This window comes from Saccoglossus kowalevskii, chromosome 16 (assembly GCF_978046115.1).
Source record: "Saccoglossus kowalevskii chromosome 16, keSacKowa6.1, whole genome shotgun sequence".
NCBI lineage: Eukaryota > Metazoa > Hemichordata > Enteropneusta > Harrimaniidae > Saccoglossus > Saccoglossus kowalevskii.
Genome location: NC_140656.1, coordinates 22,831,232 through 22,848,507, shown reverse-complemented (window position 1 = coordinate 22,848,507; position 17,276 = coordinate 22,831,232). Strand labels below are relative to the sequence as shown.

At 31.8% G+C, this 17,276-nt stretch overlaps 1 protein-coding gene across 10 annotated transcripts in view; it reads left to right on the top strand.

Moving 5' to 3' along the window:
- LOC100376400 (RIMS-binding protein 2-like) overlaps window positions 1-17,276 on the top strand; it is a 133,941-nt gene that overhangs the window by 98,420 nt on the left and 18,245 nt on the right. For 9 of the 10 annotated variants that reach the window (XM_085491229.1, XM_085491231.1, XM_085491230.1 and 6 more), the window contains 7 exons: window positions 1,746-1,837; window positions 8,006-8,230; window positions 8,354-8,429; window positions 9,519-9,548; window positions 12,362-12,403; window positions 13,274-13,510; window positions 17,089-17,163. In XM_085491229.1, coding sequence (XP_085347355.1) covers window positions 1,746-1,837; window positions 8,006-8,230; window positions 8,354-8,429; window positions 9,519-9,548; window positions 12,362-12,403; window positions 13,274-13,510; window positions 17,089-17,163 — 777 coding nt within the window. The remainder of the gene's footprint in view (window positions 1-1,745; window positions 1,838-8,005; window positions 8,231-8,353; window positions 8,430-9,518; window positions 9,549-12,361; window positions 12,404-13,273; window positions 13,511-17,088; window positions 17,164-17,276) is intronic. The other variant, XM_085491227.1, reaches the window with a different exon arrangement.

Below are 17,276 nucleotides of genomic sequence, written 5' to 3'. Positions count from 1 at the left end.
TCACAACATGAATATTACATAAACATCTATCACAATATACTATGAACATAATGCTTACATAACAATATGCAAATCAAAACATGTTTGACAACACGGTCATATATATGTGTGAAACATAACATTCAACATATTTTTTTATATAGTGCATATATTTGAAACATGTAACAAAGGTAATGCATGTTTATAAGGATGATTTGTATACAGTTAGATGTATCTTTTACTGGTTACATAAATTCAGCTGATGTTTGTATGCATGATAGCTGCCTTGATTTAAGCTGTATATAATTGTTACATTGTATCATTTTTAATTTATTTATTTTCATTTTAGTTAATTAATTAATTAATTAGTTATGTACATACTTACTCAAATAGCTTTAGATATTTTTTTATTTAGTTAGTTTAAAATATTTAGTATTTATATATAACTGTGCATAAAATTCATGAAATAGTAGAATAAATAATGATTTTAATTAATTAATTATTATGCATCATATGCCAATTGATTCTCATTGTGAAGCATAATCAATACATGACGTTAAGAAAATCAGAGATTGCTTATTTGTTGTTCGTAAATGACATTTCAAACTTATTTTCGGTTACAGACATAAATGGGCTTGTTTTAAACCGTAATATTAATCTTTTCCTCACCAGTTCCCTCTTTTCATCACAAATTCACAAATTAGTCTTGTTTATAGTACGCACTTTCTTTCAGAAAATTGGGACAAAAAAACAAACACTGATGAAAGACTGGAAATTGACTCAAATTTTGTTGTTTGACTCAAAATATCATTTCCAGAAATATGAAAGAATATAAAAACAAGTGCAGTCAAATTTGGGCCTGAAAGTCTGGTGGTGAAAACATACATAGTTTCCAAATACATGATTTTCAGTCCACAGCCCCCATGTTTTTAGATGTTTCGGCCCTTACATATATCTTAGTATTTGGATGGAAAGCCTCAACGAGGAGGAGAGATGGAAAATTTATATTACTGTGATTTAGTTAAAAAAATCAACTAGACATACTTTGTCTTGATATATAAAAAAACAAAAAAAAAGAATTTAGCATATCTATTCAATCTAACCAGATTAAATTGATCAATAATTGAACATATTAAAAACATCCGCATTGAGATAGAATTGTGACACGTAGTGGGAAAAGAATACTGTAACTACTGTGTATATAATCACATCTTTTAAAATCTGATAAATAGTTCAACATAAATATGAACACTGTATTTTCTCTATTAGTTGTGCATTACCTATAATGTGATCCGGCATACAATAAATACAATTTTTTAATTTACGAGGGCTTGTATTACAGATGAGTGTTGAGAGCAAGATAATGTTACAAACTTTGATAGGACGATTTTAATTTTCATTCTTTTTATTTTCAAGGGGTGTATTAGTAAATAAATCTGTTCTTTCATTAACACCGAACAGTGAAGATGTTTTCAAGTTTGATTTTGGTTATTAGCTGTCCATCTGTCAGAGTAGTAGTCAAAGCATTCACATTCCTACGTATTAGTTGATAGAATCTGTGAGATTATGAGCCCTCTGTGATGTTTGTGTATATGTATTAAAGTTTACGAGCCCTCTGTGATGTTCAGGCCTGAATTTGGATGTTTTTGCATTAATAGATTACGCGGGAAAGACCATATTAAGGTCAATCTTTGGTATGTCTTCAGGCACGTCAAATTTACTCTATGTTGCCTGCCGTATTTATTGTTTTCTTTATGTTTTTGTAGATGATTCTGCGTCTGTCCGATCACATCGTAGTGCCAAAGATGACAGCCGATCATCAAAGTCAAAACCAACAAAGGAACTAGAAAATGGAAAGGTAGATTATTGATTTGAATTGTTTATGTGTTTTGTTATTGGAATGATTTGCATGAGAATGAAAGAGATATTACTTTGTTGATGTGAGTGTGCCCTCTTGGGTTGAATATGAGATATGTTTCATTAATCTTCCTACTTCATTTAAATTTTTTTATTTAAAAGACTTGTTATTAAATCATTTAAATCTGATAAAAACTGATTTTAATTATTTGGAAAGCCTTTTATAATTATTTCATTATTTTAACATTTAGTTAATCTGGATTGAATCATTTTTAACAAAACAAAGCAACATGCAATTTTGTAAATTTATTTAAAGTAATTTTCAAAACCAAAAAAAAAAAAATTAATAATAATATCAAATCAAAAATGTAATTAATATTTTATTTTATTTAATAAATATATTAATATACAACTTTCGGGGCAAGAAACTTGAAAATTTAATTTATACATTTTAAGGATATACTTAGTATTTTTGTTACATGTATTGTCAACATAATATAATATTCATGATTGTATGGGTATTCCCTATGGAAATTACTTAGTCACTGCATGCCCTGCATAGCTGTTTTAACTTGACTGACTGCACGGGGAGGTAGCTGTCATGCTGGCTCGCTATATAACAGTGTACTGCAGGAATATTTGCCATGGATGTGTTAGGAAATTCAGTTAGTATGGTTTAAGAGCATTTACAAGTGGTAGTTCGGTAAGAGCTTATTTCTTTTTTAAAAAAGCGTTGAAATCTATCTACATCAGCTGCTGGCCTTATATTAACATATACAAATTTACCATTGAATTCTCGGTTTTCAGATACCTTCTTTTAGATTTGTTTGTTTATATTTTTTTTTTAGCATTTCTAGATTTTTAAATTATTTGATTTTTTCATTTAAGTGAGTGATTATGGTTTCATTTTATCGTCTATTATTATATATATACCTTTTGTTACGCAGAGTACCGATCAGTGCTGCCATTGTTATGCATTAGTGATGACAAGGTATTCTAGTATGAATCCATTATGAGAGATCGTCTAATTTTCTCACTGTCTTGGGAGTCCCCTCATAACCAACCGATTCCCCCCTTGTATATTTGGAGGAATTAAAAATAGTAATATACACAGTGTGTGTCTATTAATATATCTACAATTTAATGAGTTTATTTATTACGCCACTGCGGTATCGTACATCTCATAAGAAGTCCTTGCTATGTATAGATCCGTCAAGGTCACATGACTAAACACACCTTTTCTGTATGTCACTGTCCTATTCTTGTCGCCAATCACTGTCTTCAAAATGGATACCAAGCACTGAATTTATTTTTAGCTTAATTCTTGGAACATGGCGTCCTCTGAGGGTTGGTTTTCTCAATGGAGCCATTAAAACAAGAAACTAATACTATGTGAGAACCGCAAGAATGAATTTGTACATTCCCTTACTGAATGAAATTTCTAGTTGTCAAAATCTAGTTGCATTTATTGTGTTTCATTTTATGGTTTAGATTTTATCGGGTTAGGCACAAAATAAAAGTACATTTTCCTCATTATATCATAAACAGTATTTGTATAAATTAATTCCTATCAGCCAAAAATACCTAAAAAATATTGATTTTTATGAGATAAATATATGTTCACCGTTTTTTTGCTTGTAGCAATTAAGAATCCCCCATTGATGGTTAAATAATTTTATTTTTTCTTCAACCGACCATCTCGCTTTCGCTACCCGTCTGCTCACCGTATTATCAGATAATCAAATGTGTCCTTTTGCTCATTAACTGACGTACATCGTTAATATCGGTAATCACAATTCAGTGAACTGAGGCTGCCTATAAATTTAATTAAATAATTTTATTTATTTTTTTTCTCCAATTGTTAGCATTTTTCATTCACGCACGATCATGCTTGAATTGAGGAACCCCACAATGATAAACATTTCCCCAAGAAACATAAAAATGTTGTTCAATGTAGTCAAATTGGATCAATCTTGTTTTAATTTTGTACAACTTCATTTCAGGCCAACATTTTCCATATTTTTTTATGTATTTTTCTATAATCTATATTTTTATGTATTTTTCTGTAATTTTTTTCCCCAAACATATTTTATCATTGGCTTCAGGTCTTAATAAAAAAAACTGATTAGATAAAAACAAATTATGCAACTTTTTTTTTTATCTATGATGCATCAACAATGGCTTCCTTGCAGCCATATATTATCTGCTATGAATAGATAATTATTATATTATCTGTGTTATCTCTTGATAGATAATGATATAATATTAATGTGTTAAAACAAGATAATGATCATGTTGATTTACTGATGTAAATTTTATTTGTTCAAGTCTTTCTCTGTGTTTTTGAACCTTTCATAGATAAAATCTCCATTGTTGTCAAAATTATGGCATTCATATAGTCACATATATCCAATTTGGCACTATGTAGGTGACCTAGAATTTCACAAATTACAATTCGACCAGAGTTTGATGTGAGTTGTTTACATCAGCTTGAATTGAAACTAACTGAGCATGACCTTTGTCAGGCTGCATTATAAACCTTAACATCGGCCTTTAATACTCATTTAAAATACCAGTATGTGTTGGTTTTAATTATATTTCTCAGTCAAGTTCAACTCATTTGTTGTGTTCCTGAGATAAGTATGTTAATTCTGAATAAAAATATATCATATTTCGTCAAAATACAATGTACATATTTTGATTTGGAGACATTACACTAATCTTTATGTCATCTTAACCATGGAGGTATAGTATCTCCATGTCTTAACCATGGAGGTATAGTATCTCCATGTCTTAACCATGGAGGTATAGTATCTCCATGTCTTAACCATGGAGGTATAGTATCTCCATGTCTTAACTATGGAGGTATAGTATCTCCATGTCTTGACTATGGAGGTATAGTATCTCCATGTCTTGACCATGGAGGTATAGTATCTCCATGTCTTAACTATGGAGGTATAGTATCTCCATGTCTTGACTATGGAGGTATAGTATCTCCATGTCTTGACCATGGAGGTATAGTATCTCCATGTCTTAACCATGGAGGTATAGTATCTCCATGTCTTAACCATGGAGGTATAGTATCTCCATGTCTTGACTATGGAGGTATAGTATCTCCATGTCTTGACTATGGAGGTATAGTATCTCCATGTCTTAACCATGGAGGTATAGTATCTCCATGTCTTAACCATGGAGGTATAGTATCTCCATGTCTTAACTATGGAGGTATAGTATCTCCATGTCTTGACTATGGAGGTATAGTATCTCCATGTCTTGACTAAGTGTCTTCCACGCTTTTAACGAAAGTCACATAGTTTTTTGTCATTTAGCGGCAAACAAAATTGACTGTGTATGTTATCGATGGTTATAAGGCCCCGATTAGAATATCAATATGTAATTAAAAATAATCTCAGAAAACTTCCGCAGGTAACCTGCTCTGTGTCTATATTTACTTAAATTTCATGTCGGTTACAGCAGAGCTTTTGAACGTAAAGTGTCGCCTTTAAATTTCATTATTTTCTGTAATTAGTTTCAAACTTATTAAACTAGTATATTTTAAAAACAAATTTGCTCCAACTGTTTTCAGTTTTGCAACATTGAAAAGAAAACCATTATTTTGGTATCACCAATAAATTCAACATGATCAAGGTTTGAGGCAACATTCTGAAGTGAACACTATTGTTTCGCAATTTGTTTCCAAATTCTGTGCATAATAATCTCTTTATAATGGCAAGTAAACTTGTAGTCTCTGAAATTTGTATTAATAGTTCTATTTAAAATTTCTGAAATAATCTTGAAAAAAACAAACCCAAACATACAGGAAATGACATTGTATTATTTATCGGTATAGTGTTCATGTTAATACCGTCGTGGCGTATGTTATACCAATAAAGACGTTCATTGAATAACTATTTGTCTAGTTTGTTTTTACAGAAATCCCCTGGTTTGTTGTCTCGATATAAACTCGTTATTTCCTTTCCCTTTGCAATTCCCTTTTAATGGCCTCCATTAAAGTAGGCAAGATTCAAGTAATTATTATTCAAAGAGAAGACTAATTGTTTATTTGTAAATCATTAGTACACTCACTTCATGATTGCAAGTATATTGATAATTTTCATCCAGGCCATTAGAAAATTTCATAGGTTTTGGGTTAGCGGTTCCAGTTCATGTTCGTATGTTGGATATAACTTTTCACTGACATTGTCAACTTTCATCTCTGTAAAACCTTTTCAAATTTGTGGGAAGTATCTTGTATTTTTCTCAAGATTTTCAGTATATTTCACAGGGGTTCTAGGGAGACATAATAATTTTCACTAGGGTCCGAGGGAGTCACAGTAACTTTCACTGTGGTCCTAGGGAATTACAGTAGTTTTCACTGGGGTCCTTGGGGGGCACAGTCACTTTCATTACAGGCCTAGGGAGTCACAGTACGACAACCACCAGGGTAATGAATGGTACAGTGGCTAGTATGTCTGCCTAACTTCAGGAAGATTGTTAAATTCCTGGTGTAGGCTGTTTACAATACAAATCAGAGTACAGTTATTTTTGCCTTCCAAAGACATGATATTATTCAAATTGAATTAAAAATGAAAAAGCCAACATCCTCGTTGTGACAATAGATTTTTCGGTTGAAATAGTGAAAACACAAGCTAGGTAAAAAAACTTGCAAGATATGTTTTATCATGTTCATACAATCCAACAGTTCAGTAAACATGTTTATAAAATGCTAACATATCACTAAAGCACTAGCATGACTGTAAACATACATTTTTGAAGATACGGCTTTGCGTTGAGCTGTATCAATAGATTAAATCTGAGAATACAATACGAGTATACGACAACTAGTTGCATAATCATAATGATGCGCCAGACAAAAAAAGTCTATTCAGTCAATCTACAAACTGACAATCGCATCAATCTTTTTGAATTTGAATTGACGAGGACAATTTATACTGATAATACCAATTACTGGATGTCATTATTTGTTCTCATTTTTGCATAATTTGATCATAATGGAAGATGACAGACATTTTTAATAAATTCAGTAAAACTCAGTAAAAGTTAACTCCCGTCAACTTTCACAAAAATAGTAAATTTTTTTTAAAGACCTGTGCTAATGAAAAAATTTGTCAAAAATTAATCAGAAAATTTTAGATAAATACATAAAAAGGTGTCAAATGTTGCACCAAAAGAATAAAATTATGGCGTTCATTTAAGATGATTACAGTGCAATATGATTTCGAATTCGGAATACAATAAATATTAGTTTGTGCATATTTGCTTTATAAGAAATTATGAATAATTACAAGTTAGAGATAGGAAGAATTGAAATTCTCAATCTAATTTAAAAGTTACACTATTTCCTTAATAAAATTTAATGTGTTTCAGTGTGTACCTGGTGGTGTCACTTTATTAGGAAACTTCAGGAAATAAAATTTGATTACATTATCATTGGCATCCCCTACACTACTTCTACTGGTGTTAATATATATATTAATATAATGGCTGTACTTATGGATGAATGTCACAAAACATTGCTTGAAGTGCAGTGTGTGTGTGCGAGTGCAGTGCATTGGGATGGATAAGGATTGGAGTGCAGTGCAGTGCAGTGCAGTGCAGTGTAGTGCAGTGCAGTGTAGTGTAGTGTAGTGGGTGTGAGTACAGTGCATTGAGGTGGATAAGGATTGGATTGGAATGGAATGCAGTGCAGTGTGTAGTGTAGTGTAGTGTAGTGTAGTGTAGTGTAGTGTAACGTACCGGGTAGCGTTTGGAAGCCACATCTGGATTGATACAGTATATTTTTCTCAATTCAAACATTTCCAGATATATAGTTAATATTTTGGAGAGTACACAGCTAATTAATTAGTCACTCTATTCCACTCATGATCACAATTATTGTACACTTTAGAGTATTAATGCATGAAATATATTACAAAAAAATAAGTGTACATTTAGATGTAATGCTGATGAAATGAGTAATATCATCTTTTACTTTAAGTGTGATTTACAGAGTTTTTGTGATTAATGTTATAACTGGAGATGGCTAGTATTATGACTCAACTGAACATGTATCATGAATGTCTAATGATGACTGTCTCCATTGGCAACTGAATAGGCAGTTTCCTTTTTTTACTAATCCGTGTTTTCATTTTTGTTCTCTTCCCCGTAGGCGGATGATAGTGGGAGCGAAGCCGATGACATAATCGAAGAGATTAGCGAAAAGATTGACATGAACGTTCTCAGGCATACTGTTATTCCTAAACGTGAAAAATTAGCCGTTTTTATCGCCCGATATAGTTATGATCCATTACTATACTCTCCAAATGAAAACCCTGAAGCGGAATTGGCTCTCAATGCTGGTGAATACATCTATGTGTATGGAGATATGGATGAGGTAAGGTTATAGGTCACAGATCAAAGGACATACATGACGTCTTTATCGTTTTGTGTTTTCTTCTAATTCTATGTTTAGTGAAAAATAAAGAAAGAGAGTAAAATTAATGATTTCCTTTTTCAGGATGGATTTTATGAAGGAGAGCTGATGGACGGAAGAAGAGGTTTGGTGCCTTCAAATTTTATTGAGCGAGTTGCAGGTAAGTCTAATCCACCGCAAAAAAAAAAATGTTTTTCTCCTCATTCATTGGTACTTGTAGATGTTGTAAAAGCATGTATATTTTTTAAAAAAAAGTTCCAGTTTTATTTTATTAATTTGCACTTTTTCCATGGAAAGTCTTGAGTTGGCCCATTGTTAGTCACTATATTTGGGTAACCAGGCAGCCATCTTGTTTTGTTGTTGCAGACATAACCCTGTAAGAATGGCCAATAGCTAGTTGGCCCTTGGTTACCAGGTTGCCATATTGAGGTTACTGGACAGCCATCTTGATTTGTTGTGGACATACTGCAAGAATGGAAATGCATGGCTAGTTAGCTCCAGATTATCCTGGGGGTTGGGGTTACTAGGCAGCTATTGTTTTGTCATTGGATTTTTAGAAATTATTATTGTTACTTCTTTTTAATTACTGGTTTGTTTGATTTTATTATGAATAAGTATTTATTGGTGGAAACTACGGAAGAAAATAATAATTGATTTGACTTGATTTTTATTTAATTCATGTCATAACATAATAATTTTTAAATTATTTAAATTTATAATTAAAAAAAAAACAAAAAAAATTTGTTTATGAGTGTTATCATGTAAGAATTATTGGAAAGTTTGATCCAAAAAATGTTCACAACAGAAACAGTAGTCACTACAAAGATTGAACAGACTTTTGTAATCTGCAATTTTCGCCAAAACTTAAGCTCAGGACCACAAGTTCAAAGAATTGAAACAACAGGCGCATCAGCTTAAATCCATTTTACCTCCCTAGGTCACCTGTGTTTAATACCAAGTACCTCCCTAGCTCATTTGCTTAATAATTTAATGCAGCCATATTATAAAAAAAAAAAACAATTGCTTTTTTTTAAATCTCCCATTTGACCTTTGCTTTGTTTTTGTTGTTTGCTTTACACATTTAAAGAAGGTCTTCTAATCAAGCATCTAATTAAAAATAATATTAATAACACATTGTGTAATATAAACTCCAGCTTGCAGTTTTCTGATTTCAATTCTTTTTTTTCATTTTTGTTCATTTGCTTTTTTTTCTTTTCTTAAAATTATTTTTATCATTTTTGTTTGTAAGATGAAGATGATGTTACAATGATCACAGAAGGTAACAATGCACCGTTGTCTTCATATACTAATACATTCATAGCATGTAATTGGTGTGCTAGCTTCTTTCTCTCTCTTTTTCTCTCTCATAAATATATTTTTTGTATCTCTGCTGTTGGTGGTGGGATTTGGTACTTTAATAGGTTTTCCTTCCCAGTCACCATTTATTCCTTCGTTTCCAGCCTTGTTGGTTTTGGTGTCATTTCTTCCAATCTTGGCCCTGATGGTTTTGTCGCCAGCCCGAAAAGTTTTGTTATTAGTCCTGATGGTTTTGGTGCAATTTTTTCCAATCTTGGCTCTGATAGTTTTGGTGCCATTTCTTCCAATCTTGGCTCTGATGGTTTTAGTGCCATTTCTTCCAATCTTGGCCCTGATAGTTTTGTTGCCATCCTGAATTGTTTTTGTCACAAGCCCCGGTGGTTTAGCTCCACTAAATCTTATCACTGTTGACTATGATGCTATAGTCTTCCATTTATCTGTAGCCATGATAATATTAATGCCATTCCTTCTCATAAAGTTAGCCAGAATATAGTTTTGATGCCTTTCTTCATTGTTATGGTTACCATGGGTACCATGTATGTCCTTCATGGCTTTGAAGGTACTTTTTCCATGAATGCCCGTCATCACAAATCGTTTTTATAGTTGCTGTGGCTTGGAAATAATTTAGCAAGGGGTTTATTCAAACAATAAACTTCCTTTAGATTCATAACAAATTACTGAAAAGCTACAGCAAAATATCATATATTGGGTTGAAAATGTTGTTAACGACTGCCAACATTGTGTAAATCTGATCTGTTTCATGCTGGGCAACGTTCAATTGCTCTTTTTTTGAACAAGATCACTACATCACTATCTGTCACAAATCCCAAAAGTAAAAGAAGTCGTCATCTGAGTTAAGAAAATGTAAATTATGTAACAATACTTCTGAATCGTAGAATTGTATTAAATATTGTATGTTATCCCAGCCAATGTTACTACCGTTTCAACATGAACTAAGTTATCTTGAATATCTAAGCTATAATAATATAATATACTGAACAAATTTAAAGATATGTGTTATAATAGATAGACACTTCATCAGACATCGTTTGTTACATGATCTATGAAATGCGTTGGTTCAGATATCATGTGACACTAATGATTTACTGATATACATGTACAATCAAATTATATAGTTTCTGAAAGCTTGTGTTTTAATGTGTTTTCTGAATGCTAGTATTTGAATGTGCTTTCTAAATGCTTGTGTTTGAATGTGTTTTCTGAATATTTGTGTTTGAATGTGTTTTCTAAATGCTTGTGTTTGAATGTGTTTTCTGAATGCTAGGGTTTGAATGTGCTTTTTGAATGTTTGTGTTTGAATGTGTTTTCTGAATGTTTGAATGTGTTTTTTGAATGCTTGTATTTGAATATGTTTTCTAAATGCTTGTATTTGAATGTGTTTTCTGAATGTGTTTGAATGTGTTTTTTGAATGCTAGTGTTTGAATGTGTTTTCTGAATGCTTGTATTTGAATGTGTTTTCTGAATGTTTGTGTTTGAATGTGTTTTCTGAATGTTTGTGTTTGAATGTGCTTTTTGAATGCTTGTATTTGAATGTGTTTTCTGAATGCTAGTATTTGAATGTGTTTTCTAAATGCTTGTATTTGAATGTGTTTTCTGAATGCTAGGGTTTGAATGTGCTTTTTGAATGTTTGTGTTTGAATGTGTTTTCTGAATGTTTGTGTTTGAATGTGCTTTTTGAATGCTTGTATTTGAATGTGTTTTCTGAATGCTAGTATTTGAATGTGTTTTCTAAATGCTTGTATTTGAATGTGTTTTCTGAATGCTAGGGTTTGAATGTGCTTTTTGAATGTTTGTGTTTGAATGTGTTTTCTGAATGTTTGAATGTGTTTTTTGAATGATTGTATTTGAATATGTTTTCTAAATGCTTGTATTTGAATGTGTTTTCTGAATGTGTTTGAATGTGTTTTTTGAATGCTAGTGTTTGAATGTGTTTTCTGAATGTTTGTATTTGAATGTGTTTTCTGAATGCTAGTATTTGAATGTGTTTTCTGAATACTAGTATGTGATTGTGTTTTCTGAATGCTTGTATTTGAATGTGTTTTACTGAAAGCAAGTGTTTGAATGTGTTTTCTGAAGGCTTGTGTTTGAATGTGTTTTCCAAATGCTGTTTGAATGTGTTCTCAGAAACGTAGAATTTGAATATGTTTTCTGAAAGGTAGAATTTAGTCTGTCTGTTTTGCGAAAGTCAGTGTTTGAATGCAAATACCAGTGTTTCCATCTTTTTTAAAGCCATATTTGAATCTAAATTCTGAAAGGTAGTGTTTGTAACAGTTATTTTCAAAGCCAATGTTTTCCATGGCAAATAATTGCTTAGTGACGACATGTCCTATAAAATTCAAATATTTATTGCATAGAGTTCTTAATCAGATAGTTAATTTTTTATTATTTTTTACCAAATTTTTGTTTCTGAATAATTTTTATATATTTATATTTGAGCTCGCCTTGTGAGTGCAGTATGGTATCCCTTGTTTACCCTCCCACCATTTGGTGCATGTTATGCCTGTCTATACAGTGTACGTACAAACTATTCGTAGTTAGCGATGTAACGTCCACTCCCCATTATTCTATTTATAGTTGACCAACTCGTTCAATATATATATCTGCTCGGTACAGCGTTCTGTAGTTGGGTGTTATGCCGATAAATAGTCTTCCTACTTCAACCGAGTTCACAAAAGGTGAACCTCCAATCATAGCTTGTTTGACAACCATGAGACTGGGTAATTGACAGGATGTTTTTCCATTCTTTCTTCCAGATGAAGACATGCCAGAATTCCTGCAGGACACAGATGGAGAAGGTAAGCGGATTTAAATAATAATAAAAAAAAAATTGATCATGGATTGAAGTTATGTTGCACTTTTGCGTGATGTCCATAATTTGCAATGCTGTGTACAAATATCGATTATTAATATTTACACGTTAAGTTCTATTTATAATCAACTCACGTGGGAATCAGTCTCTAGGGTAATTTTAATGCAATTTTGATTCTAACCCAATATGTGTAATCAACAAGATCTAATCAATAAATTAACACTTGCAAGCCTGTGCAAATATTTTGACAGCTTTCTAGAATTTTTAGCAAGATTTTGTTTGTGTTTGTAACTCAAAATAATTGCATGCAGTTAGCTTCAACAATTCATATAATCTTGTTTTCTCTTAAAAAGTGTGCTTTGTAATTGAAAAAAAAATAATTTTTTAAGATGTGATTGAAGGTGGAATATTGTGAAAAGATGCAACAAATTTAATAAATTTCCATGACAACATATTGATTTGTTGTTTGCTTTCTCAAAATAGTCCCAAATTACGATTACCATATTTTTACAAAAAATGTAGACCAGACATATAGGCAGTGGAGAATTATTTCTATTTCCTCTAAAATTAATGAAGAAATTATAGAATAATAAATAAAAATGTGCAAAATATTGCATTGAAAATTGGGCGTGAAAATTTCTTGATGGTTCAGATAATTTTCCAAATAGCATAATAGATTAAAATACTAAATTGAATCACGAAAGTAAGCTTCCAGGGATCAAACGTTAATCAATGTCAGCTTTTATACATCATTTCGAAAATTGCATACTCTAATAAATAATCCATCTTTGATGTACATCACATGACTAGATTTTACGTCAATTTTCTTCATATGTTCTCTGTGACCGTTTTCTAGATAAAGTTCAGAAACCTCCAGATAGGGTTACTGATAAAAAAGAAAAACACACGTCATTGCTGCTGCCGACTCTGCCTGTCAGCGCCGTTGCCGTCACTGTTGCTGAACCACAGCCGATATCACCATTATTGTTATCATCATCATCTCCTTCCTCGGCCTCCACCACCATAGACACTTTAACACAATCTACGAAAGCAGAGGCGTTCCTCACTGCCATTGAGGAGGCTAAAATTAAAGGTTTTAGATCTCTCTCATCATCTGTGTTCTGTCACACAAATATCCGTCTCTTCTTCTTTTTTTTAAAACATCTCATTTCAATTGTCACAAAAATGGAACTATTTTTACTTTCTTTACCTCATTTATTGATCTCTAGAGCACTGGAATTATCACTGACATGCTTATTTATTGTTTGAGAAAAAAAATCTAAATTTCAATCTAAAAAAATAATAATTAAAATGAGAAAAAATCTACTTCTGAAATAATTGCACTGATTTAAAAATATTCTTTTATTTGAATTTAATTAAATCTCTAAACTACATTATGAATATTTGCCAATCCCACTAAAATAGTCATATTATCATATTAGATATAATCAAGATAATAACATAAAAAAGGAAATAATTTCCGATAAGATAGTAGGGCCAATTAGTTCCCCCAGTAACCTGTTATTAGCCACTTAAATGTGTGCTGTGAAAGTTTGATATAGAAAATCAATTTGAGATGAAACAAACAGTATTCTGATGTCTCTCCGTATATTTGTTTTTCCCAAACATAATTTATTCTTGATAGTCCCATAGTAGACTATTTGGATAATTTTAAATGTAAGCTTCCCTAAGTTATTACTTTAATGCTCAAATTAAAACCTCCCTAGATGCCTTTATAATTTTCACTCTTGAGTCTCTTTCTTTTAATGTGTTTATTCAAAATCTCTCTAGGTGCTTGTATAATATTCAGTTTAAAGCCTCCCTAGGTGCTTGTATAATGTATAATATTCAAAGCCTCCCTAGATTCATAAATAATGCTCACTCCTGAGTCTCTTACTTCTTATTTTGATTCTCAAGCCTCCCTAGGTGGTTGTACAATGTATAATATTCAGCTTAAAGCCTCCCTAGATACCTATATAATGTTACCTACATATGCATATATGTCTGTATGCATTGCTTATTTAAAGGTTTTTCATTAAGCCCCCCTATGTACCTAAATATTAGCCCTAATCTTGTCAGCCCCATGTCTTTTTACATTGACTTGACCACACATGAGTTAAATGTAAGTGCATATACTTAAAAGCCTTCGCAGATGTTTTCATAATGTAACTTGAGACTCCTTAGTTAGTTTAATAGACTAATGCATAGTATTAAGTTAATTTATAATCGTGCACACTTTTAAATACTAGGAGTGCATAATAAATCTCTGGCAACAATTTTTTTTTTTTTCATAACAGCAATGTGATATTGAAATGAGATAATGTTTTTTCCCTCACCTCCATACGTGTCTGTGCTGGTTTGTATGTCCTGTCCGCATTGCATGCTGGGATATCGGTGTTTCTTAATGGTGTTTAACTATTAATTCTGGAATGACTTTATATATATAGTGGTGTTTTGAAATTCAGTCTTTTTTGTGAGCATCCTTCCTTCAAATCTTTTTTAACTTCTTTTTTCCTAACTTTAAATTTAATGTCTATAATGCTGATCTATATTTCCGTTATCTTTTCCTCCTTTTTTCTTGGCATCAGAATTGGCTGCAGAAATAGAAAACGTTTTATCAAAAGAATCGGCGGAATCGCCCGAGGACACTTCCTTAACAGGTTTCTTATAGTCTTAACACTCCATGTTTTGAAGTGCACTTTCAACATTTCATTTTCTTGCATGTTTCTCACTTGATAAATATTAAATGGACTTTCTAGGTGTTAATTGCTCTTTTTTGTGGTGTTTGTTTGTGTTGTAATTCTAGTAATTGTTCTTGGTATTGTTTTTCTTGTTGTCTAGTGCTTTTTTAATGTTTGTCTTTTAAACGCATTGTTTCTGTTTTTTCAGAAATGCATACATTTCTACACACATGACGTTGTATCATAGCTGCGTTACAACTGTTTACTCATTTACCGTCGAGATGCTGCTTTTACATTTTGCCCTAATTAAGCATTAATTTTTTAACAAATTTTGAGAATTTTGGATAAAAAGATTAAAATTTGCTATTCTTTACAGGTTTTCACCAAAATTTTTCCAAAATCATCCAAATTTATTTTAGAATTATAGTTTTGAGAAGTCATGATAAGCAGCATATATCTCTTGGTGTTGGAAGAGTTTTCAGTCTGATTTCACTTTCTTCTTTTCTCACTTAATTCAGAGTTTATAACCAGGGAGTTTTCTTCTAGCACTGATGGATTTAACACCAAATTTAAACAAAAATAATCGCGGTGGTTGGTTTTTTACGGAGCACATTTTTTCCTGCTTGCACAGCTTTTTGCTCAATTTTGCAGTTTTGCTGATTGGCGTTCCTAAAGGAACATGTAAAGGGTGGTGTGACTTTTTAAGTTAATGTTTTGCTGTTGTTTAACCTTACTTTAATTAAAAGTTTGCATGAATACTTTACAGGGTGGCTGACTAACCATGACTTCAAGATTAACACATCTTCTTACTCTTCAGCCAAGCACACACGAACACAAAAATATTTACATCATTTATTTCCAGAAACTCAATCACTGACAGTATGCTTTATGCATGACCTCTAAAGGTCACACATCCTGGTACTTTTATGGGTATTGTTGTCCTGTGACAGCAGTAATTCCAACATTATACATTACATTTTTGCAATGCAATGAGTTTTGAACTTTAATGACAAATACTTGATTTTTTGGGGTAAATAATTGAGAAATTCTCATTGATAATAAATTTATATCCTCAGAAAGTACCAGGATGTGTGACCTTTTAGAGGTCGTGCATAGAGAGTCCATTACTTTAGGATTGTTCAATTCACTACCATTTCTCTACCAGTTTTTTTCCTGCCAGAATTATGATACAAATATTTTTAATTAAATGTGTGTGTAAATTTCTCTAATTGCAATGTCAAGTTGGACATGAAAGACAGAACTTAATATTGCTTTCAAGATCTGATGCAAATTAAAAAAAAAAATACTGTCTCCCATGGAAACAAGACAATTTATGATCAGTAGTCAAGAGTTGACACTGAATGGAATGAGGTGGGCACCTCAATTTGGCCTGCGCTCTCACAGACCCTTTGTATTTGGTTAATAAAGTATGTTCATTAATTATCTTAACTCCTCAAAGGATGTAATGGTTAATAATTACTTAACTCTATTAACTACCTAGGACCTATTTCTGCAAAAAAATTCATCCAGTGAAAAGACTGGTGGCTTAAGGAGCTCTCATAGGACAAAGGAGTGGCAATCTAAGGAGCTCTCAACTTTTTTTTGTGTGTGTGAAATTTGAAATTATGTTTGTTTTTACCATCTGTTTGGTGTGAATTGTTTTATGAAATATTTAATCTAATTGCATTCACAAAAACAACATGAATGTTATTGAATGTTTTCAGTGGAGAGATATTTTCCTACTGTATTAAGTTGTCTCATTGTTGAATGTACTAAAATTTCCCACAATGCATTATTATCTTTCTAGCATATCATGTGATGTATTTTAGCCAATCAGTGAGGCAGATACTAAAAATGTTTCTGACATTATTGAACAGTTTAAGCAAATGGAATGTTAGAACTTTGCATTAGGAAAATTATCTCCACTCTATCATATAATAATGAAATTAGAACTCGGTGTAATTTAATGATTCTTTTTCTCTAATCAAAGGTGATAATCTTGATCTTGAAATTGACAGCAGTGATGAAGATGATGCACTTTTACTACAGAAACACACTTTTACAAGTAAGCAATTCTCACTGATTTGGACTGTATCACTAAGTTATCAACTAACAACAGACTACCATTCCTAAAAATGATTATCAACTACACACAACTAGCAACGGTTGATACTTTCT